Source organism: Aphelocoma coerulescens (assembly GCF_041296385.1).
Source record: "Aphelocoma coerulescens isolate FSJ_1873_10779 chromosome Z unlocalized genomic scaffold, UR_Acoe_1.0 ChrZ, whole genome shotgun sequence".
NCBI classification, from domain to species: domain Eukaryota; kingdom Metazoa; phylum Chordata; class Aves; order Passeriformes; family Corvidae; genus Aphelocoma; species Aphelocoma coerulescens.
Genome location: NW_027184085.1, coordinates 3,041,782 through 3,067,266, shown reverse-complemented (window position 1 = coordinate 3,067,266; position 25,485 = coordinate 3,041,782). Strand labels below are relative to the sequence as shown.

Below are 25,485 nucleotides of genomic sequence, written 5' to 3'. Positions count from 1 at the left end.
GCACCCTTGGACTCTGTGTGAGTCCCCCTGGAGAGCTATCTTAAACTCCTATGGAAAATTACATCATTTTCACTTTGTTTACCGTGGAAGTTTAAGGTAGATTATATAATTTTGCACTTGCTGTGGATTAAGAGCACAAGACAGTAACTGTGATACAGCTGCTGCCCAGTTAGCCAATACAACACAGTATTGTAATCATATATCTAAAATCTTAATCTAAAGCTAAAAGGCCCACTGTAGGATATCAAAGAACCATAGGTTCAGTTTAGCTGATAAATCATTGTCCTGGAACAGAGAGGTAGTCATAAAAAGGATATATAAATAATAAAATCATAGAATCATGGAAAAACATGGGTTGGAAGGGACCCTAAAGTTTATCTCATTCTAATCCCCCTGCCATGGACAGAGACACCTTCTACTAGACCAACATGACAGCTGTTGTGATGCCTGCTATGTGTGCTGAAAAAAACTGAAGGGTTCTAAAATAAATCACATTTAAATTCAAATGAAATAATATTTCACCTTGAAATAACATCTTGATTAAGTCAAAGAAACAGAAACACTGAATTTGCTGTGAATTTCACGACTTATTCCACTGTTGAGGTCAGAGAGCTGCAGGAAAAGCAACAGAGAAACACAAGCCCTGATCCAGCCTTTTCTAAAGCAGTCACAGCACAAGAAAAGGAGAAATAATTTGCTGTTCTGCCTCTCTTTGCTCTTCAGCAGCATGAAAGCAGCCTCTTAAGCACTGAAAGCCAAGAGCACACGGACGCATGCAACCAAACACTCAGGCACGATCACTCACGTGAGCCTTCCTCTGCCGCCTTGACCAAGCTGGATTTTCTGGGCTCCTTCGGGTTGGCATTGCTGTCCTGGCTGGACATGCTGAGAGAGGAGCCATCCAGGCTGTTCCGCTCGCCGTCATAGCTCTAGTTGGGAGGCATGTTTGGGAGGGTAATGAGGCTGAGTGCTCAAGTGCTGTCAGCTGTTCCCATGTGCCTCCAAGAACAACATGAGAACAAATCCTCATAGTCCCCCAGGCACCTTTTTGGTCAGTGTAGCTCAAATAAATGTGACTGGTATTGTAGTGGTGTTCATTCATTTACTTCTTTGGTAACCCTGACAGGTCATTTTGGATGTGTGTTATAATAAGGGAAAATATAATAGACCTGAGAGTCTTGTGAGTTGTGACCTTTTCTGTGCTACCTGTCTGAGCAGGAGGAAATTCAGATCAATGGAGCTGTGCCAGAGCTCATAGAATCATAGAAGGGACCTTAAAAGTCACCTTGTTCCAACCCCCCATGGGCAGGGACACCTTCCACTACCCCAGGTTACTCCAAGCCCAATCCAATCTGGCCTTGGACACTTCCAGGGATGGGGCAGCCACAGCTGCTCTGGGCAATCTGTTTCAGTATTTCACCATGCTCACAGGGAAGAATTTTTTCCTAATATCAAATCTAAACCTACTCTCTTTCAATTTGAACCCATTCCCCTCTTGTCCTGTCACTCAAAGCCCTTGTAAATTGTCTCCCTCAATTTTTCTTGTCAGCTCCCTTCAGGTACTGGAAAGCCGCAATTAGGTCATCCCAAAGCTGCTTCTTTTGCAGGCTGAACAATCCCCATTCTCCCAATCTTTCCCCACAGAGCTTCTCCATCCCTCTGATCATCCTGGTGCTTCCTCTGGATTCACTGCAGCAGCTCCAGGTCCTTGTGCTGTTGTTCCCCAGGGCTGGGGCAGCTCTGCAGGTGGGGTCTCACCTGAGCGGGGCAGAGGGGCAGAATCCCCCCTCCCCTATTGTCCATGCTGGGGATCAACATGGGGGTATCAGGGCTGGGGCAGGTCCAGCTCTCACCCCCAGGACCCCCGATCCTTCTCCCAGGGCTGCTCATTAGGTAAAGGTCAAATATCATAAGAGCCAGAGTACTGCAGCTCTGAGTGATACGAAACACCAATTGTGTTTGAAGAGTTACTGACAATGCATTTGGTGTCATTGTCCAATAAATGTGAGGCTCTCACCACACAGTCAAATCATTAAAAGAAAATAGGAGTGATTAGTTTTTCCTTGTTATGAATTGATATAAGCAACAGGGTAAGCGTGTCCACAAGCATTCATAGCGTTGTCTGCTGCAGTTTTATGAGGCAGCATATGGCAACACTCATCCACGGTGTAACTCCTCTTACATCCGCTCATCCATGCTGCATTCAGGATGAGTCTGGGCCAATTCCATTGATGATCATTTTAGTGGTAACTGTCAATTAGAGAGTCTCTGTATTCTGCAAAGTGGACTCCTTAAATAAAATGAACTTATAATCAGCTGCTTTATTATGTCTCACTGTATAGAAGTAACAGAAGTCTATTAATCTTGTTTGCTAATTTTAATTAGAGCATGTACCTCGAATTCCAATTAGCTACGCTAGGCCAATAAGCAACAGAGAGTGTGCAAGTAGAAAGGACATTTCACTAAAAAACGTTTGAGTGCTTTGAGTGGTAGCAAAGACACCTGGCTTTTTATGTCTGGCAGTGGTGGAATAGGGATTTGAAAAGAAGAAACCATCCAGTCCAAGTGAGGATGAAGTCAAAGGACCCAGTATTTTGGTTGGAGGACTTTGAATAGTGGGACCCATTACTAACGTGCTTTGTGGGCATAGCAAGGACAGCAGCAGGGAAATGTACTCTGCTGTGGATCAGCAAGGTAGTGAAGTCTCATCTGAAGAGTTCCACTTACAACTCCTTGATTTTTCTGTTGAAATTGCAAATTACAGAGATAATGATAATGGGCTGAGAGTGGCCTTACTTTCAGGTCTTGTCTGAAAATCAGAAATTCATTCTGGATAAGCCAAAAGCCCTCTGAGTCCCTAATGAGCTGCCTTGGACTTCAACCAGATATCCAACAATTTTATTTTTATGAGTAACAGTGGAATCTGCTTTGAGCCATAACTGTACCTGTTCATAAAGTGTACGCTCTATCTTTTTGTCCTCTTTCTTTCTAGAGAGCCAGCGCTCGCACAGGAAAATGAATGACTCCTCTGTGGTTTCATCCAGGATCTCCACTTTTTCCAGAAACCAGTCAGGACTGAACATGCTATTGTCGTGACGAATCTTGATCTTGTATAAGATGCCAAGGTCCACGGCCTGTATTGTGAACGTGTCCTCCTGCAGGGTGTTCAAGAGCAGTTGATTTTGTTAACAAACTCTCAATGGATCATCCACTGGAAAAAAGCAAAAAAGGGAGACTACAGAGCACACATGTTTAAATTCCATATTGCTGGATGGTGTTTAGCTAAAAGCTTTGCAGAAGTCCATAGAGAGATATCTGTTAGCTAAAACTGTTCTTCAGGGAAGTGTTTTAAAGCCTGTTTTTGCTACCAGGGGAGCTGCAAAAAACACCACTTTTACAACCAGTTAGAATATTGAAATCCTGGGAGATTTTTTTAGTTTCAGTATACTTCCCTTTCTAATCCAGTTGGATTTGTATGAACAATCCAGATAAGACAATCCTTGCCACCATTATATCCAAGCGACTTGCGGTATGACCACAGAGCATCACTTTTGGTGTTATTTTCTCAAATGCAGTCACAGTTTAAGTCCCATCAATTTATCAAGTTTTGTGGTGAATTCCAACATACACTGTGTACATGCAAACCAGTTGCCCAGGCACTGTGGGAATCTGCAGCACACAGCTCCAGCCAGTTTACATGGACCAAGCTCATAATTTGTCCATCAGTGAGTTCATAGGAACATCTGCCTGTTTGCTGCAGTGCCTGTCAGTTGTAACACCCAGCTGACAATCCATACAAAGCATTTTAAGAGGTAATGAACGTGGTAAATGGAATCAATCAATTCATCCCTCATAGGAAAACTCAGCCTATAAAGACAGTCATTGACTTGATAGGTTAAAGACTGAGAAACGGAAAGTGTTGTTAACCCTTTGCATTTGTACCTGTCCTCTTTCAAACTTGTTGAAGTTTGTTTCGGATTTACTGAGTTTTCTCTCTCCCATGTCCCCCAGGTCGCCATAGATATTTAGGAAGACATTAGCATCAGTTCCAGCACCATAGATATCCCCAGTGAACACGCTGATCTTGTAGGTGTGAACTGCAGAAAGAAACAGAGATGATTTCTGGTCAGATGGAATATTAAGATCCATGTTAGGTACTGAATTTACCTAAGAAATTGATCCCCAGATTTTCCGCTTGTTGCTTTGTAGAGGTTTTTCTTTCAGGTTTCTGATTCAAAGACTGGAGGATCCCAGGGCTGACATTTGCTGACTTTCCTTTTCTCCATCTAATCAATGCCTGTGTGTTGATCTGATCACACAGTTCACGGTTAAAAATGCACAGAATCTTCATGGTCATTACTGGATGGGAAGTCGATAGAGGCAAGGGAACTCAGCACCTTTTCATAGGGAGGCTCGAGGGACACAGGCCTGAGAGCAAGTCATTCAGTGCTGTGAATCCTCAATACTCCATCTTCCATAAACAAAGACTGGGAATTCAGAAGTGCAATTACTACAGGAGTTAATGGCATGTATCTCTATAAATTCCCCAAACAGACAGAGAACAGGTTTCTGGGTCCTTTTGCTGAGAGAGTATTTAATTAAGGAAGGGCTGAAGCTATGCTGTTTAAGTACCCTTTCTCTTTAGCTTGCTCAATGATGAGACAATAAAACCTCATCAAGCCTTTAGTAATGTGCTTTACCAAACCTGTTAAATACTCCTATTTTTATTTTGCTACACTTCCCCCAGTTATATGGGGAAAACAAACAGTTACTGAAAGCATCCTCTCCAGGAAAACAATGAGGGTCTGTACAAGTCTCTGATTACCCTGGTGGCACATGAGCCATGGAGAATGCCTCCCTGCAAATCCCAGGGCAATGCAAATGAGCAAGAGGCACAAAGTCTTAGTTAGGATTCTGTGTGCACTAACAACGTTGAAGAAAATTGCTATATTGTCTTTTTCTTCTTTCACAGTAAAACCGACCCTATTCTGCTTCATCATCCATGAAAGGTTTCCATTGATTTCTCTGAGAAATGGATCAGAGTCATCATCTGAGCACATCCACCACAACTCTGTGCAGTGCTGGATTTTCTGGTTTGCCTCTTCACATACATCCTACAGAGTTACAGCTCCGTATTTGAGAAGCAACTTCTACTCTAGTAATGAAGGAAGCAATGTATATTGTCTAATTAGTCAATGCACCCCTCTTTCGCCTTTGCTTGCTAGTTCTAGGACTAAAATGCAGCCTATTATAAAAAACCCATGATCCTCAGAATACCACAAGCTGATATTCCATCACTATCATTTACACTGTGTTACTGCCTAAGATGTATGAGGACTCACAGACATGCACAATATTTAATTCTTGTCACAGATATTTCATATCTAAAACAGAAGATCCCAAACTCAGCCCTATCTTCACACCAGAAGAAACCTTGAGTTATCAAAAAATTATATTCCATAGATTATAAAACTTTTTCAGGCTTTGCCTTCAGAAGGAAAAGTGAGTCACCCATGTTAATTAACAAATGGTAACTGATCTAAGGTAAAGCAACAGAAATTAACAAGTTAAGGAAAATGTCATGAAGGCACCTAGAAGTCATAGAATCATTGAATCATCAACTTGTTTGGGTTGGAAGAGACCTTTAAAGGCCACCTAGTCCAACCCACCTGCCATGGGCCATGACACCTTCCACTGGACCAGGTTTATCAGAGCCCCATCCAACCTGAACTCAAATGTTTCCAGGAATGGGGCATTCACTGCTTCTCTGGGTTACACTTGCTGGTGTTTTACGACTTCATAGTTGATATTAAAATTGTCTTTGCCTCTGCAGGAGAAGAAATCTCCCGTGAACTACCATGTAGTTCCTAACAGGAGGAAGGAAGACAGCAGTCTTCCTCCCAGCAAGCCACCTCTTCCCTTGGCAATGGAAAAAAATCCACATTAATTCCATCCTGACAATTTTCTATGGTAAATGCAAATCAGACTCTGAAAGAAAATAAACAGTGAGAGAACTTATTTTCTCCATTGTCTCATCTTGTTGTCAGATGCAAGAGTCAAGAATGAAAATGGCAACTGAATTCTTTTTGCTCTGCTCAGGATGAGGAAGTTCATGACCTCTCTCAAGGACATAATGAGTTCTGGGTGTGAAAAGGAGATTCTTTTCTAGAGGAAAAAGAGGTACAAATAGCTGGGCATATAGAGAAACAATGATTTAGGGGTGAAATTTCAGTTCTTCTTCACTTGTTTCAGCCACTGATAAGGCCAAACACTGAACGTCACCACTTTATAAGATGGACTCAGAACTGAATAAGAATTTATTCTCCTGAGAGGCAATTTAATGAGGTGAAGGTGGCTGCAATGACCCAGATTTCTAAAGGTTATGTATTTGTACCTGAAGGGTAGTAGGCAAAACAACTCTGGAAGGAAAGAAGAGCATTAATTAGATTCATAGGATAGGAAAGGAAAGGTCTAAGTGAACAGGACAGGTGAAGTTGGGCAAATGAGTGAAGATGTTAACACAGCCTGGAAAACAAGATGTAAGAATTCTGTTAGGCATCAGAGGAGATATGCAAACTGTGGGTGTCGAAGGGTGTCTGTGACAGGTTCTTAAAAGCTTCACAGGAAAATAATGATGTTATTGCACAGAAGTGCTCCAGGTGTGAGAGAGGCCAGAGAATGGGAAGGGAAAGTAGAGTTAACAGTCATATCAACATTGCACTGAACCACACATCCCAATGTTTTGCTCCAAAAAAGTCAGATAAATCATCCCTACCTACTCCTAGGATTATATTACCTTCTAAAGCATCTTCAACTTCTTCCTCTATCTGCTTGAGTGTCCCATCCTTCAGGAGCTTTTCAGTAAAAATATCAGATGGCACCAGTTCTCTGATAGTCTCACCATCGTCTTCAGACTTTGCAAGCCATCTTTCACATGGAAATGTGACAGTTTCCGAGCCCTGGAGTAAACATGACAGAGGAAACCTCTTCAAAACAACATGAACATGCTAGCATTTCCCCTTTGAAAATACTCTGACATGCAGGCAAGGATTTTCAACTCACGTATGCATGCGTGTGCATGTAGAGGCAGACCTAAAATAGCACATAGAAATGCATTTCCTCCAGAAAGATGTCTGAGGACTCTCAGAGGAAGCACTGAACATGCAGCAGAAAACAGGATTACCAGTGGGTGTGTGAGAGTGGCTGTATGGTCCAGTAGATCTCTGCCCTTCCCAGTATTAGAGCTTGTAAATTCCTAATCAGAACTGCACTTTTCCTGCTGAAGCTATGTTTTACTGAGACTCTGAAATTCCTCTCCAACCCTTATTCAGGCTGCATTTTCTTTGAAGCCAGTAGAGCTTTTTTTTTTTTTTTTTTTTTTTTTTCCTGAGCTCAATACTTCATGATTTCACCCTATAATTCTGTGACTCAAGCTGGGTTCCAGGCAATTCCCATACATGCAATAAGAGGAGAAAAATACTGATTTAATTTTTGATCTTTTGTTTTGACTTCACTTTGGTGGAAACAAATATGATTTATATCATCAAACAGACAAAAACAACAGAACATGTGTTTTTCACTTGGTAAACAAAATTAATCCCAGACTATTCATTAAGAACAGACTCCCATAAGGCCTCCAAGATGGTAAGATGCAGGCAGCTTTCTGAGTGCTGGGCACCCCAGGCTATGACTCCATAAAGAAAGGGGCATGAGCCACCATGCAAGATACAGAGGCCACAAGTCTGAACAGAAGGAAAAAAAAGGAAGTTAGTTTTAATCTCACAGTAAATAAATACAGAAAAAAAAATGGCCCTTTCTTTACTGACAAGCTCATCATTTATCTCTTACACAGCACAGGGGCCTCCTGCTCTTTCTAGTACTCAGTGTGCCATCACTTCCATATAGAACATACCAGTAGCTGTTAACAGAATCCAAGAGGTGTTTGGGTTGGACAGGACCTTAAAGATATCTGGTTCCAAGCTCCCTGGTATGGGTAGGGACACCTTCCATTACCACAGGGTGCTCCAAGCCCCATCCAACTTGGCCTTGAACCCTTCCAGGGATGGGGCAGCCACAGCTTTTCTGGGCAATCTGTGCCAGGGCCTTACCACCCTCACAATCAAGAATTTATTCCTAATATATAATACCCTGCCCCCTGTCAGTGTGAAGCCATTCCCACTTCTCCTGGCCCTCCATCCCTTGCCCAAAGTCCCTCTCCAGCTCTCTTGTAGACACCCTTTATGAATAATTTCCACATTAATTACTCTGCTGTGATTATTTATCAAGCCCATACAGGGTCCTTTTTTCACTACTTTTACTATTTAAATACTAAAATATTAATTACTAAAATTAATGGTAAGGGAAGGGAATAGATCTCACTGTAGCAATCTTGAACATTGTTGTCACTGTGTACTACAGCTCTGTACTGCCTGGAACTGACACCATCACTGGGGAGGAATAGCTTGTGCATCCAAGATCAGATGTGCACTCTGATCACAGCTAACCTGGAATGAACAGGTCACAGTGGCAGCACACAAAGATCACAGGGAAGTTGGTCTGTGGGAGCAGAGCCCCTCCGAGGGGCTTGTGTGACTCAGTGTTCTGAGTCCACAACAGAATCATGCTTTGAGTACACACAGCCCAAATCTTCTGCTGTTAATGAAACACCATTTCTCCTCCCCTCTGCTGCTCCCTGCAGTGCTGCTGTTTAACCCCAGACAGAAATGTTTAACTCCATGAGGAGGTTTGGAGAGTGGCATACAAAATGGTGTCAAAGAAAACTGGCAGCGCTTCAGGTGATTTCACATCTTTTACTTTCAAGTGTTATTTGTGCTATACAAGCAGAACACAGCACCTAATAACCAGCCACAATTCCTGCCTCCTCATTTCTGTACTGGCTGTCTGACCACTTAACCTGCATTATCTCACTGTACGCCGAGCCGATGAACAGTGCTTATCTCCACACCTGCAGGCTGGGAAGAGAAGGATTTCCAGAATGATGCTTCAGTGCTAGAACTCTCTTCTCCTGACAAAGATCCCACTTCAGTCACATTTCTCACTGAAGCTTTCAACTGCTCCTGAACATTCATTCTGTTGGCTGTATGTGCCATTGATGCAAACACTGTTTATTTGGTAACAGGATATCTAGGGACTGGAGTGACTGCACAGTGGGGCATTACATGCACTTTCTGCAAGAGTTAATTGTGTCATTATTGATAATCACCATGCCATTGTCACGGTTTTCATTGGGGTTTCCCTATTAGTGACTGTATTAATATTTAAGTGATGTAAAGTGCACTGGTTTCTATCACCCACAGTAAAATCTTCTTGCAGCCCTGAACAAATTTTTTTCTTTAGTCTGGACCTAAGCTAGAAGCAGAGTATGATAGTGTGCTAAAAGTCAGTGCTTTTCCCTTCTCCAAGTTGTAACAAATGAAATATAATTATCAAATATAATTGGCATGCCAAGACAGTTTTTGCAGAATGCAACAACCCTAGTTTCCTACCTAAGTGCTTTCAATTTAATCTGAAAAGTTACTGACCTCATTTTTCTTTTGCAGCTCTACAGATACATCTAGACACATCTTAGCAGTCTAATCAGGTAGCACAGCTTTTAGAAGCACTGGCAGCATATTGCTATCCTGTGGCAGGTCATAATATCCTGCGGCTGATCAGCGGCATCATGCAGCGCTCTGCTTTCTTCTTTTTTCCCATGCCATAATCAAAAGATCAGCAGAATTGTAAATCTCTCCATTCCCAAGTTGTTCAGGGTTTTCCTCCCTTCCTCCACCTTCAGGTTTCTCCCCATCTGCCCTTGAAAGCTGCTGCAGTGACTGAGGAGGGGGTGCAGCCCTGAGACCCTCTCTTGGCAAATTGAAGAGCACCCAGGATGGAGCTCTCAAGCACTTCCCAAAGTGCTCAGTTTAAGGCCAGTGTAGAAAGAGGCAGCCCAGGAATCTTTTTTCCCTTGGTTTCCACACATTTGGGCATCCCCCTCTTCATGTTCCCCAGCCTGTGACCAATAACAATATCTCTGAAAACAGTGTAAACCTGTTCATTAACCTGACAAAGCTGTACAAGGCCAGGGTTAGGCAATACACTGAGGGTCTGATAATGTCAACTGGCAAAAAGGGGATCATGAGGAATAATCTGAGGATATTGGCTTGTGAAGAAGCTTGTTCAGGACGATGGAAAAGGGAGACAAGGGGGGACCTTCTCACTCTTTGTAACTCCCTGACAGGAGGTTGGAGCCAGGTGGGGGTCAGGCTTTGCTCCCAGAGCACAAGGGACAGGATGAGAGGAAACGGCCTCAAGCTGCACCAGAGACGATTTAGACTGGATATTGGGAAAAATTTCTTCACAGAAAGGGTTGTCCAGCCCTGGCACAGCTGCCCAGGGCAATGGTGGAGTCCCCACCTCTGGAGGGATTTAAAAGCTCTGTGGATGTGGCACTTGGGGACATGGGTCAGTGGCGGCTTTGGCAGTGCTGAAGGCAAGGTTGGACTTGATCCTGGAATTCTTTTTCAAGCTAAACTATTCCATGATTCTGTGGTGGGGAGGGTTCAGAGAAGACCTTTGAGTTGATTGTGTAGCAAAGAGAATAAAACATATCTTGTAAATTTTGAAGGAGGAAGCAAGATGAGAAGTAGGTTCACCATGACTGAGCAAGCAGGTGTTTTAGAACTTGGTGTTAGAAGTCACTTGAGGAGGGGGCAGACCTGAGGCGAAATAAAAGCTGACACCCCTTTGGAATAAGGGCAAAAGAGCCCAGGTCTTCCCCAATACAGCTACTGCTCCAATTAGGGATCAGCCTTGAAGAGGTGATTTTCTTTGGAACATCCCCATAGCCAGATTCATCCCTGTTCCTATAGCCAGCATCTGAAAGCAGGGCTGAGGAACACTTTCTTACATGGACAAGGTCAAGGTCACCAATCTGACTGTACTGTGTTAATCTTGTTCACATGAACAGCAAAAAATCCTAACATCTAACCTGACTTTTTAAACGCAATTCAGGGAGTTGCACTGACAGGCATTTTACTTGTCTTAACTGTACTGGCTCCTTGAATTTATGAATTTATTCTTCCAGAATTAAGGGACTGATGAAATTGTTTCTTGTCGGTGTTTGGCAACAATAGTTGTTTTTTTTTTTAAATGGTGCAACCACTTTCCACTTCCTTCCCTGCGATCCCTCAAAACAGAACTACACACGAAAATACGAAGCTTTAAAAAAGCAATTATTGCAGAGCCTTATCATCAACATTTGAAGAACAAAACATGATAACACACATTTGTTGTCCCCGGATCCCCAGGCTCCAGCAAGTTCGTTTAGTGTGCATTGCTCTTCAGGGAGTCGTTTTTCACTGTTAATCACACTTTGTATACAGAAGATGCAATCTGCGAGATGGAAGCGGCTGCTCGTGGGGATGTGCTGGGATTCTCAGCCTACCTTCCCGTTTGGCAGCAGCCTCCGAATCGTCACACGGTCCAAATGCCACCCTGAGTTCAGCCCTCCACCATTGTGACCTATGCGAATCTTTTCAATAATGTCACCAATGTCCTCCAGCTACAGAAAAAACAAACAAAAAAAAACCAAATAAACAAACACCACCAAGCAACACCCAAACCAAACAAACAGGAAACAAAAACATGAAAAAAGGTGAAATATTATGGCAAGAACAACTGGTGACTTTTGAGACACCACTTCTTTAGATTATTTCATATTTTGCCAAGCTGTTTGAAGTCCCAGGGGAGAAAATATTAGTGCTGATGTCAATTATAGAATCATAAAATAAAATCCTAGAATACTTTTTATTCAAAGGGACCATAAAGATCATCCAGTTCTGCCCTCCAGCCATGGGCAGGGACACCTTCCACTATCCCACGTTGCTCCAAGCCCTGTCCTTGAATACTTCCAGGGATGGGGCAGCCACAGCTTCTCTGGAAAACCTGTGCCAGGGCCTCACCACCCTCACAGTCAAGAATTCTTTCCCAATATCCCATCTAACCCTGCCCTCTGGCAGTTTAAAACCACTGGTTTTTTTCTGTCACTATCTGCCTATATAAAAAAATCCCTCACTCTCTTTACTTTCAGCCCCCTTTAGGCCCTGCCAGGGGCTCTGAGCTCTCCCTGGAGCCTTCTCTTGTCCAGCTGAACATCCTCAGCTCTCCCAGACTGGTTCCAGAGCAGAGGGGCTCCAGCCCTTGGAGGATCTCTGTGGCCTCCTCTGGAGCTATGCCCTAATCTGCATTTTAGCTAAAAGCTTTCCCTGTACTTCTGCTCCAAAATGGAGAGAACCTTGCTCTGCACAAATTGAGTGACACCATATGGGACAGGTCTGGTTGCACAGCAGCAATCTTGCATCTCAGGCTCCTCTGCATGAGTGAAAATGAAGGCAATTGTTTGGAAATTTCCCCTGTACTTGGCACTGGTGAGGCAGCTCCTTGAGTGCTGTGTCTAATTCTGGATCCGTCAGTTCAAGAACATTGAGGGGCTGGAGCGTGTCCAGGGAAGGGAACGGAGCTGGGAAGGGGCTGGAGCCCCAGGAGCGGCTGAGGGAGCTGGGAAAGGGGCTCAGGCTGGAGCAAAGGAGGCTCAGGGGGGACCTTGTGGCTCTGCACAAGTCCCTGACAGGAGGGGGCAGCCGGGGGGGTCGGGCTCTGCTCCCAGGGAACAGGGACAGGAGGAGAGGGAACAGCCCCAGGCTGGGCCAGGGTAGTTTAACTTGTACATTAGGAAGAAATTCTTCACAGAAAAGATGATTAGACACTGAAATGGGATGCCCAGGGAGGTGGTATAGCCACTGTCCCTGGAGGTATTCAAGGAACAACTGGACATGGCACTCAGTGCTCTAGTCTTGTGACAAGGTGGCAATTGGTCACAGGCTGGACTTGATGACCTCAGAGGTGTTTCCCAACCTAATTGATTCTGTGATTCTATGAAATTGCAATGCAGCTGCATCTTAAATTGCTCTTTTTGTATCCCTTTCCTTTTTAAACACTTGTGTACACTCTCTTAATGCTGGAATAATAACTCTGAGGTCAAAGTACTTTACAAACAGCCTGGCATTTTATATTATCTCTCCTGTTCTGCCACAGAATCCCAATGCCATTCTGAGAAAGTCAACAGGATGACTATCTTATGAAGTTGCTACTGAGTTTTTTATGCCTCATCTTATTATTTGAGTAATTTGTTACTAGTTCGTTACGTTTAATTCACTTCCCTTTCAAAGGCTTGAACAGGAAAAATTGAAATTTGCTGCTAAGTATTAGTTTTTGGTTATTCCAGTGCAAACTTCTGTACGGCTAGCCTTCAAAAACCCAAGTATGGCTTCAAACCTTTGCATGTAGAACACTGAGCTGTCCTTCTGTTCTTGGGGCCTTAGAGTCTTATTTTCTTGCAAAAAAGGAGAAAAATGAGCATGTCAATTTGCATCACTGTAGACTACTCCCTTCTCTCCCCAGTTGACAGAAGGGTCCCATACAGAAGCAAAAGCAGCAGTAGTTTTAGAAGGCACCATAAGTCAGTAAGGCTGCACTACCCAAGGAACCCACAATGAACAAACTGGGTTTAACTCCATCAGCCTGGCTCCGACTTTAGGCAGCATAAGTTACACTGCAAAATAATTAAACGATCCAAACTCATTTCTAAAACTCACACACGTGCACACAAGTATACATTAGGGAAAAATTATTTTTCCTCTTTTGTCCTGTCCAAATACTCATCTTTCAATGAGACTTCTAGTCAATACTTAGCAATAAAATGATGCTTGAGCAGTCAAGATCCATGTTAAAGAAGAAGAGGGCTTTAACCTGCTGTAGGCATCTCCAGCAAATCATCACTTGGAAGCACAGCTAAGAGCAGTCTCTAATCCTTTGTGCCTCTTTTGCAAAATACAAAATGATAGAGGCAGGTAAAACCACAAAGCAAACAGACAATTCCCAGTTTGTGTTTTCTGAAACCTCCCAAATAGTTTTTAAGGTCTGTTGAACTCCAAATTATGGCTCTACACAAGCAGGTGAAAGAAAAATATATTTTGCTTTGTTCCCATCTCCTGGAGAAAGAGGAACTGCTGAAGTGAGAATGAAGTTTGGGGACAGGTTAATATGATGTTATAAATCTGTAGAACACACCACATTTTCTCTCACTTAATCTAAGAAAAGTACTGATGTTTTAGATTCCACCAAAATTGAAATAAATCTTACGCAATAAAGACTTAACCAGAACACTCTGTGTAAGATTTATACCTGTGGATTAATGCAACCTCTATTATGAAAAATTGTGTGGAAACTCCACCAAAATAAGTCTTATTCTTTGTTTTAAAGGAATCACACAGGGGATTTATTTTATGATTCATGACATGTAATAACAATGTGGGCTGCAAGTATTTTAACTTGTAAAAAAAATTGGTTTAAAATTTCCCTTCAATTACAAAAACAAACAAAACTCAAAACAGAGAGAAGTTGTAAGATGCTCTGTGAAGTCAGTGTTGGTGTTGCAGCCAGAAGAGGAAAGTAAGGGCATGAAGCAGCATCAACAGGAAAAGCCAGAGCAGGTCTGCTGGTATTTTTTGCCTCTCACAAATTTTCAGCAATAAAAATATACTATGAATAGGAATTGCTTAACACTGTGGATGTAAATGAGCTCACTCTTTGATGTGCACTGGTTTACTATTTGCATACAGTTGTGCAAAGGCTTCAGGAAATACTCAGTAAGGTCTTTCAAAAAGTTAGGCCCAGGTATTCAAAAATTACATTGTCTACAGGAAAGTAGTTTCAGTAGACAGGAATGGTTTCTCTGTCTGAAGAAGAAAAAGCATTATGCTTCTAAGTATTGCAAACTGCAAGAGAATAACAGAATGACAGAATATTCTGAGTTGGAAGGGACCCACAAGGATCATGGAGCCCAGCTCGTGGCCCTGTACAGACACCCCAACAATCCCACCCTGTGCATCCCTGGAAGTGTTGTCCAAACCCTCCTGGAGCTCTGGCAGCCTTGAGGCCGTGCCCATTCCCTGGGGAGCCTGGGCAGTGCCCAGCACCCTCTGGGGGAAGAGCCTTTCCCCAATATACAACTTAAACCTCCCCTCCATGCTGTTTCCTCAAGTCCTGTCTGCTCATGGGAGTGAAAAGATCAGTGTCTGCCCCTCCTCTTCCGCTCACGAGGAAGTTGTGACTGCAACGAGGGCTCCCCTCAGTCTCCAGCTCCCCTCTTCTCCAGCTGAGCAGAGTAAGCGCCCTCAGCTTCTCCACACATGGCTTCCCCTCAAGGCCCTTCACCATCCTTGTGGCTTCCTTTGGACACTCTCTAACATCTTAATGTCTTTTTTATATTGTGGCACCCAAAAGTGCCCTCAGCACTCGAGGTGAGGCCACCCCAGCCCAGAGCAGAGCAGTGGTGACTGGGGTGGTTGAGGCCAGTGAGGAGCAGAGCAGTGGTGACACATCCTGGTCAAGATTTCCACTCTCATTGTCATTCTGGAAACAACCTCTGGCCCCTCCCAAGCCTGAAAAAACATCCTCATGCCAGTGGAGGTGAGAAGGAAGGAGGGGCAGGAGCTGACATGACCTTCCTCATTTGGTAAAGGGCCAGCTACACTTTGTGACCTCCCACATCTTTGAGAGACTCATCTCAGGCATTATAGCACTTCCTCTTGGTTAGATAAATCTGGTGGTTTTACAGTACAAGAACACAGAGTACTGAGGGAGTCTGTTCCTTGTCATTGCATGCTCCCCAATGCTCCCCATGCTTCAGTCTTACCTCCACAATGAACTGATTCACTGAATTCCTTTCAAAATACATCCTTTGCTCTCTCTTGTTGAGGCACAGGGATTTTTGCTGAGTGCAAATCCCATCACTTCCATAAAGAACAATGAAGACATCTGCATCTGTGCCAGCTCCAAAAATATCACTGGTATACACCGTGATCTCGTAAGGAACAACTGGTTTAGGAAATGGCAGAAAACAGAAACAAGCCAAAAGGAGTTAGTAGGCAGCATAGCAATGCTCCTAAGAAAAAAATTAATGAAACAAAAAATTAATTATAAATCTCAATAGTGGAAGAGGAGAGAGTAGGAATCACACACTTGTGGTCAGTTAAATTATTGGGTTGGTCAGTCCTATGAGAATCCAAAGGAATTTCCTTCAATAAGGAAGTTCCTTTCCTTTATAAGGCAAATTGGCCTTGATCTGTGTTCATGTAATGAGATTTTAGGTTAATCATGCGACACTCAGTATACCTGCCATCCAAAGTTACTGAAACAAGATTTACTTCATCAACTCAGTCAAAGCAAAATATGAATTCACAAATTTTTGAGCAGTTAGGAAGATGGATGAAGTTGAGACAACTGGTGGCAGTGAAAAATATTCAAGACAGTCTTATTGATAAAAAAGTCCTAATATTTCCATTACTAAACATATGACAAAAATCCATCATAAGGAAGTTATTAATTCCTCTGTTCTATTTTTCACTTAGTACCATCTCACCCTGAAACACTGAGGCAAACAGGTTAAATTACAACCCAGACCCATGGTGAATGCAGAACAGTAATGATCAAGACCATAAATAATCCCCTATCTTATTCCTGTAGTTTCTTCAGAATGTCCCATGACCCAAAAAACGGATGCCTCCTTTTGTTCTATTCTATCTTCACAGCTTCTTCAGTCCTGAGTCCTGCTGGAGTATGACTCAGACTTGCTCAGGAGTAAGGCTGACCCAGGATGTGGGAACAGGGGCTCTGTTCCTGGCTCTGCTATGGATTTGCTGAATATATCCCCAGTTTTCAAGGTGAGATGGTGCTTAGCTCACAGAGTAAGAAACATGGGTTCAGATGCCTGCACATCAGACAGGTGTGTACGTCTCCAGATGTAATCATGAAAGTCAGCACAGTCTGAAGAAACACTCTGTCAAGGAATTAAGGCATCTTCATGGAGGTTGGCCGAACCACTCCCCAAATCCCACCTCTGAATGACCAAATAACCATGACGGCAGATCAGACACTCCACTGTAATGAGAACATGTGATGTCAGGTGTGCCATCTGGCAAACTGAATCCTCTCCCAAACTCCTTTAAATCCTTTCTGAAATCGAAACACTGGGTAAAGGCTTAGGCATCACTGAACAGATGCAGGGACTTCTCCTGCCTCAGGAAGACACCATCCCTCAGTGTCGGAACCGATAAGCACAGCCTTCACCACCAGGATTCTGCCACTGCCACAATATGCCCCTGGCCATTCCGCTCCCTACCACCCCTAAAAAACTTCCATCCTTTCCCATCCCTCACTACAATCTTCTCATCTGCTTGTCATTCTCACCCTCCTACTCTGCCACAACTTCAGTCATTTTTGCTCTTTGCATTACAGCAGTTCTCTCTGTGTTTCAGATTCAGCATCTCTGTTCGGGTAGGGAAAAGGCTCCCAGCACCCTCTCTATTACTATTGGAGTAACTGACTATGCATACAAGAGACTAATCATTCATTAAAAGCTCAAGCTCTCTAAATACATCTCTCAGGAGGACACAGATGAAGAAGTTTTCTTCTACAGAGAGTCAGCCTGGAGGTACTCAATATTCTTTCTGCCCAACCCAGTGAAATCTGCTCTGCTGTGCTGCAAGTAAACTGGAGTAGTTTCTCCAGAATGTAAGAAGAGGGGGGAAAACATCCTGGAGACCAAAAATCACACACTATGCATTATGAATTAAAAATTATCCTCTCTGCTGAAGGCCGTAGCACTTGCTCTTGTTGCTTGAATATTAACATCAGCTTAGAACTGAATCAGCAGAGCAGTGCCCTAACAAGGTCACCAGCAGCACAACTTTCAGCTGTCAGACGCCCATTTCATTTACATGGCACTTTTAAAGCTGTATCCCCACAGGGATGATTTTAATTGGACTGTGGATGACATGTTTTCATCGTGAAACAGTTCTGGCACAAGTCATCATAAAACAAATCAAGCTGGTTTAGTTACCCCTGGCAAACTGAAATGCACAGGTTAATTGTTAGGAAACCAGAATGTAGTAAACAGCACAGTGGGGATGGTTCAAATGGTGAAAAACCCTAAGCTGACAGCGGGCCCGGTGCAAACTCTTTGCCAGAGAGGCCTGACTGCTTCCAAAGGCTAGGTGTGGACTGCTGACAAAAATCAGGTTAACACGAGCTATGTACTCAAAGGCACAACATGCCAGAAACTCCTACAACACTAAAATATTCAGAGGTATTAATAAATTATACAGTCAACATCTGCATCAAAATATATATTGATTGGGATAACATGGAAAAAAGAGATGAGAAGCATGTACTGAGCCTCTGGGTTGTATTCACTCCTATAAAAGGTATCACTGCACCTATTACTCAATTTATGTTATCAGACACAAAGACATGGAATACTGCATCCAGCTCTGGGATCCCCAACTTAAAGAGGACATGGAGTTGCTGGAGTGAGTCCAGAGGAAGCCAAAAAATCCTGCAAGGGGTGTAGCATCTCTACTCTGGGCACAGGCTGGGAGAGCTGGGGGGTGCTCCCCTAGAAAAGGTTCCAGGGAGACCTCAGAGCCCCTGGCTCTGCCTGAAGGGGCTCCAGGAGAGCTGCAGAGGGACTTGGGATGAGACATGGAGGGACAGGACACAGGGAACAGCTTCCCCCTGCAAGAAGACAGGGACAGATGGGATATTGGGAAGGAATTCTTGGCTGTGAGGGTGGGCAGGCCCTGGCACAGGGTGCCCAGAGCAGCTGTGGCTGCCCCTGGATCCCTGGCAGTGTCCAAGGCCAGGCTGGATGTGGCTTGGAGCAGCCTGGGACAGTGGAAGGTGTCCCTGCCCATGGCAGGGGGTGGGACGGGATGGGCTTTAAGGTCCCTTTCACTTCTGTGAACCTACTACTATTTCTTCTATTTGACTGACAAAAGCACATAAGGGAGCAAAGTGAATCCTTTCTTCTGCTCCAGATAGTTCGGGTAAAGAAAGTTGTGAGAAATAAAAATACCTTAGTCAAAGAATGGGTGAAGCACAAAGACATGACAGTGGCAGATCCTCAGAGAAGAAATTATTTCAGCTTAGAGACTGCAGGATACAGGGATCTGGATGTGGGAGGGACCTTTAACATGAACCACTGTGCCCACAGTAAAAAAGAAGGAGGCAAAACATCCAGTGGTCTTCTGTGTGGTTATTCCCACAACTACTTGTGAAGATGGAAACCATGGCAGAAAAAGGGAGTTTGGGCAGCTCTAAATTTTGATATCTAAATAAGGAACTGCAGACAGTAAGGCTTTTGATACCTTTTATGCACACACTGGGGATAAGGTGAGAGGGGATACAGCTTTTGTGTGAAATTTTTTATCTCTTCTTATGAATGACCAAGGAAGAACCTGTCAGGAAATCAACTCCCAGGTGTCAGACCTCATCCCTCATCATTGTGGCATCCAACCCAATGTAAGGAAGAGGTGGTTCTGGCAGTACCCTAATGGTGGGCAGAATTTATCAACCACTTGAAATGAAGCAGATCAGAGAGGGACAAGCCAAATAAAGTCTATGAGCCTGTACTCTGCACACAGTCAAAGACACTTAAGAGAGGGGAGCATGAAAAGGGAGAGGGCTACAAAATAAGAAAAATATTTCATTTATTTCAAGAAAACCATGTTATCTGATCCTCAGTATCCTGCAACAGGAAAAGAAGCTGCCAGAACTGAAGAGTTTGAGTTGCTATTGCAGACTTGAAAATTTTAAACTTGTAGTCAGAACTAAGTCAGAGCTAAGTTGGGGTAATGTTTACCCAAAACATTAATTCAGAGGGGAGTGAAGAGTAAGGAAAAATTGGAGAACACTAAAAGAGGCAGACTGGTACAACACTTTTAGAAAAGAACCACAATAAAGAAACTCTGGAAGAGGGTCTTTCAGCAAGAGATGGGTGTGCAATGCCAAAGGCACTGGAAGAACTAACACTTGGAAGCAAGACCAGACTGTCTGCTTTGACAACAGAAATGGCAATATTCAAATGGAACAAGATCAAAGGGAAACTGGAGACGAGGAAGACAGCTTGGAATGAGCAGAGGACTTGGAGAGGATGGGGAAATAGGAAGAAAAAGACAATCATCCCCAGCCACATGACTTCTAATGATTCTCTGATTTGGCAAATGCAGGAAATGTTAATCTAGAGCACCCAGAGGAACCTTCTGGTAGTAATTGGAATAGCTGGCATGTGATCTACTTATAAATTTTCCAAAGCCAGTTCAAGGGACAGGAGAAATCTATAAAACAGCATGAAATAGTGAGATTTTATCTTCTGTAATGATGGGTGTATCCTGGGGAAATGGCATTCTGCTCACATGGGATGTACTCTACTGTCTGCAGTTCTGCAGGGAAGATAATTCTCTCAATGGCTCCATCATCCTCTGATTTATCCAGCCAGCGGCCACAAGGGAATTTGAGGCACTGTCCCAGGGATGGGGCATCAATCTCCACCCATTCCAGAAACCAGCCAGTTGAATTACCTGTGGTGGAGAGATAACAGTGAATAACCCACGAAGCCTTTACAGACAACAGCAAATGAATCACTGCATGCCAGACCTCTGAGAAATAAATCTTTCTGTCTTTTGCCAAAGGGAATATAGAATATATGACATAAAGATCATTGGATGCAATTGCCCAGGATTGAGCTAAAAAGCTTTATAATTCTATAAGTGTCAGGCTAAAGATGTGTGCGTGGAAATGCCAATTACTGCATCGCTTTTATCAGTTGGCCTCTGTAATAATACAGAGCAGTTATCAACAAACCTATCCCTTAATGCCCCACAGGGGAAGAGATCCATGTATATCTGCACTGCCTCCCTTGTTTGTAGCAGATACACAGAATTCTGCCTAAAAAGCAGCCAAAACATCACCAAAAACTTAATAAAGAAATGAGGCAAGTCTGTGGGTGCCATGCAATAAAAACAAATACAGGGTTTGGTGATATCTGTGACAACTCTCTAAAGATGTGGCTGTAGAACTGTAGAGACTCTTGTAGAGGGAGAGGGTGCAAAGCTTCCTGCAAGCTGGCACCACTGGGCTCGTAATGTCACATGGGAATTGAGTTAGCAGCAAAGACAGTAGCAGCAACAGCCAAAGTGACAGCAAGGATATGTCACCAAAAGGTAAATTACGTTTGGGGTCTTGGAGGCAGGTTATTTTATACAGCAATGCCCCCAGTGCACTAGAAACACTGCATTACAAAGCAGATGATCTTACCTGTATTGTCATGGCCTATCTTGATTTTTTTCAGGTCTCCAATATCCACAGACTCCACTGTAAACTCATCTACCTTCCCACGCTCAAATTTGTTCTTGTTAATCTTTGAGGCCTTTAGGCTGACTATCCCTGTTGTGGCGATGCAAAAGGACATTGTTCAGCATGTGAAACAAATCCTCTGGGAATGTCAACAGTGGAACGAGGGAAGTGGCTAAAATGCAAAAGTTGGCTTTTCATCTCAAGATCTGAGCTTTGTCCCTCCCTCTGAGCCCAAGTCTGTATCAACACCCAAAATATACAGAATTCCTCCCTGGAATGATCCTCTGGCAGTGCAACGGGGACGATATTGTTGTGCTGTGCTCGCAGCTAAAGAAATCGGTGCTACCCATCAGTTCCCTGTCACTCTCACAGGCATCCCAGACACTGCACACACGTCTCAGCTGCTTCCAAGAGGATTTAGTCATCAGCTGATTAAATACTTCTGGGTCACTCAAAGAGGCAGAGGAGGGTTGGGTTTCAGGAGCATGCTGATTCACTGCTGAGGAAAGCAAATCATGCACTGTATTCACTACTCAATAATGTAGTCCCAGTCAACTGTGCTGTTTCTATAATTGAAATTAAAACCTTTAGACCAGCAGCTGGTGCAAATCAGCATCGCAAAGTTTGGCAGTGATTTACAGCAGCTGGTGCCATGCTCCAAGTTACCAAGATGTGTGGACCGACTGCGAGAACATGAAGTTGCATTAAAAGGAGTGAGAAATGGGTATTGAGGAAATTAAAAGAAACCATGACCTGTCTTTTCAGGTATCAAACAGGGAGTTGTTGTCCTTTTCCATCATTTGAAGCCATACCTGTATCGTCTTTACTTCCATAGAGTGTGATGAAGACATTGGCATCCGTCCCAGCATTCTTCTTGTCCCCAGTTTTCACTTTCACTGTGTATGTTGTTGATTTAGCTGCCAGATAAAATATCTTAATTTTAGAGTGTAAAGTCTGACCAGGAGTTTACTTTTCCTTACATAAATGTGTGCTTGGTCTGAGTTTTGTTTTGACTGATCACAGCCATGCTGTAATCTCTAATTCCTGTCCTATGCTGTGGTAGCCCTTGAGGTGAGCTGGGCTATCTGATTCCAGAATCTTCTACTGCTCCAGTCACTCAGCATATTGCCTGCATATCTACAGATAAGAAGTGTGCTGAAGCCTTCCCATTTGCTTCCTGGGAACCTCTAACCCTCCTCAAAGCTGCCTCTGACTAGAATATTTCATTTAAAAAAATCTGCATGCCCCCCCCTTTATTTCATTAGCATCAAATAATATATGTGCATATAACACATACCAGAAGTTGTGTACGCTGACATATACAGTTCATATTCACAAACAGGCCTTTCAGAACAGCATCAGTAGGGAGGTTTCTACTGCACCATGGTCTAGAAAGTGCAGTAAACTCATAAAAAAGGTGGAAAAGTCTAATATGGTAAGCTGCTGTAACCTCAAGATTTCCAAAATGGAATATTTCCTCCCTAGTTAGACATATCTTTCCAAGATGCTGGTCAACCAGCACATCCTTCTGAACCAAAGGGATAAACACTTTGTGGAGTTTTTTTGATTACACAGCTTTCAGGAATTATTCATATATTTAAAAGCATCTGAGGGGGAAATAGGGGAGAGTTTAAAACCTTTCACTGGCTGTGAAACCAGCGGAAGTGTTGGGCACTCAGCACCTTGCAGTATTGGACCAAGGAGTGTGTCTCTGCTCTGTGGTTACCATGCAAAATTATTTACAAGTGAGGCAAAGCTATTTTGGAGGACACAAGCATCAAGATGTAAAGTGAGAAAATTTAGGTCCCTTGCCTTTCTCTGGGTGTGTTTTCTCTCTGCTCAGTTTCATGTTGGAACGTTTAGCCATTACAGTCCATGATGGGAAGTGAATGAGATTTATTCCTTAGATATTAGCCACCAATATACATTTCAGTTCAAAAATGATGACTGAACACGTTACCCATCTTCCTAACTTTGTCACTTTGGGTCCAACCTTGCAAGATGATTAAATCGACTAAAAATGAGGAAGGTCCACTCCTCAAGTCTGACACACACTTGACACTTCACTCAGATCTGAAATTTTCATTTTGGGGCAAAGTTACTCACAACTCAGTGAGAAACTGCTACTGATAACTGCTAATGCCCTCAACAGCACTAACAACTTGGTTCCTTTCCAACCCCACACTGGAAGAAGTACAAGGCCAACATATATATTCCACCTTTCTGTTCCAGGCCCAAAGTTGCAGGAGACTGGCCGTCATTTTCCGAATCTTTCTTTACAAATGCTTCATCCACTGGGACCAGCTCCCTGGCAATCTGACCGTCGTCTTCCTCGACTGCCAACCACCTCTGGCATGGAAAATAATACCTACAAAATGACAGCAGCACCCAACACTTACACAGGCTTCACAGGCTTTAATAACATAAACAAGCACAGATCAGAGGCTACTTGAAGAAAAAAATAAAACAACAAGATTACTCAAAGCTGAGCAATACATCTGTTTTCATCCTTGAGATCTGGTGTTTTTGGGAACTAAATCCATAAATAGGTTAGGGAGCACATACTACAAAGCGCTGTTTCTGGGCTGCCAGCCCCACATGATTGATTCATTTTAATTTTGCTCCCAGAAAAAGTTTAGTAACTTGAAGGAACCTCCAGTCTCCCAGGAATTTTATGTTTATGAAGACTAGACCCATCTTGTTCTTATGAGTGGTCCCATCCATCAGAGCATTGTGCAACTTTTAAGCATGTGATTTCCAGCATGTTCCAGCTCAAAGGCAAGCTTGTATTTCAGGTTTAGATCCAGCTGCCTATGGAAATCACGAGAGTTTGCTTAGGTCAGAATTTTCTTTTGGCCCAGACATTTACATTAAGCACAAAAGACAAACAAAACGTGAGCTCAGAGTCTTCCAAAGTGGGGCCTAGAAAGGAAATACTTGAGTGCAGCCTCTGCTCCAGGAGGGAGAGATGAGTCCCTCCCAGGAGAAACAGAAAAAAGCTGAGGTTCCCTTTCAAACACTGCTGATTCCCAAGTCACAAAAGTGCTGGGACTGCAACCCCCCCCCCCACAGGTACCCCAGAATGGCCCCACACTCTGTATCATGGCACAGTGACCACAAGGTTCCCAAAGGATGCCGTTCCCTGTAAACTGGTGAGGAGCTGCATGATGCCCTTCTGCATCTCCTCTGCCTCCCCACGCCTCTGCAGGCTCCTGAGAACGTGGCCCCTTTTCTGACCACATGAAAAGGGTGCAACAGGCTCCTTACGTGGTGTTCTCTTTCAGGTCAATAATCTCCACCCTCTCCAGGAACCAGCTGGGCCTAGAACCAGAATTATCGTGGCGGATTCGCAGCTTCTTCAACTCTCCCAGGTCAATGGCTTTGATGGTGAACACGTCTACCTGCACAGGAGGCAAGAGGCAAATGACTGTGTTTCCAAGAAAGAAGGGAAGAAATGCAGTAAATGGCCAAGGGTAATCTTTTTCCTCATTAAAAAATAGCTATTTGTAGGTTCTCTTTGTACTCTTTGTGTGGGTGTACAAAAATAGCGACAGAGTTGTGAGGTCTCCCATTAACACTCATGTTTGTCTCCTACAAGGCAGTAATAGCCTTGGAGCTGCCTACCCCTCCACTCCTTTCTTTACCTCATCCCAGTTTCAGGTTCTTATAGTTTAACTTCTCTCTGCTAGATATCATTCCTTTCAGGCTTAGTATTTTCCCACAGACTGAATCTGGAACTGGACAAAAACATGTTGACTCCATGGAAATTCTCCTGCGCACCTCTATGTGGAATCTTAGAATATCCAGAGTTGGAAGGGATCCACAAGAATCACGGAGTCCAACTCGGCTCTGCATGGGACAGCCCCAAAATACAGCCCATATGCTTTATTTCAAATATTTCAGAATTTCTTCCTTTTGTCATTTACCACAACCAAGAAGATAATTTATTAACTGTGTTAGTGTGACAGGATGGCCCTTGTTATCATAACAGTTTAAACATCTTAATGTGATTAATATGTTGGTAGACTTTGGGTTTGTACTCCCAAGAGTAAGGAGCATTACATTTGCAGCTTGGAGCTCTTCCCACTGAATGAAGAACCGTGTGCAGGTTGCAGTTTCACCAGTGCCAAGCTCATAAATCACAGCTAACAGCTTATTTAACAACCTTAGGCTCTTTTTTTTTTGTGGTTGCAAGTTTTCCACAGCTGCTTTTTGCTTCTATAATTTTTT

At 43.4% G+C, this 25,485-nt stretch overlaps 1 protein-coding gene across 1 annotated transcript in view; it reads right to left on the bottom strand.

Annotated features, from left to right (window-relative positions):
• The window catches only part of LOXHD1 (lipoxygenase homology PLAT domains 1), a 165,085-nt gene that overhangs the window by 46,576 nt on the left and 93,024 nt on the right, over positions 1-25,485 (bottom strand). Inside the window, exons 21-30 of the mRNA XM_069001530.1 lie at positions 24,523-24,656; positions 23,475-23,623; positions 22,068-22,172; positions 21,217-21,345; positions 15,758-15,939; positions 11,447-11,563; positions 6,797-6,959; positions 3,943-4,097; positions 2,946-3,155; positions 806-929 (exon numbers count right to left, since the gene is read on the bottom strand). Of these exons, the coding sequence (XP_068857631.1) occupies positions 806-929; positions 2,946-3,155; positions 3,943-4,097; positions 6,797-6,959; positions 11,447-11,563; positions 15,758-15,939; positions 21,217-21,345; positions 22,068-22,172; positions 23,475-23,623; positions 24,523-24,656 (1,468 nt within the window). The remainder of the gene's footprint in view (positions 1-805; positions 930-2,945; positions 3,156-3,942; positions 4,098-6,796; positions 6,960-11,446; positions 11,564-15,757; positions 15,940-21,216; positions 21,346-22,067; positions 22,173-23,474; positions 23,624-24,522; positions 24,657-25,485) is intronic.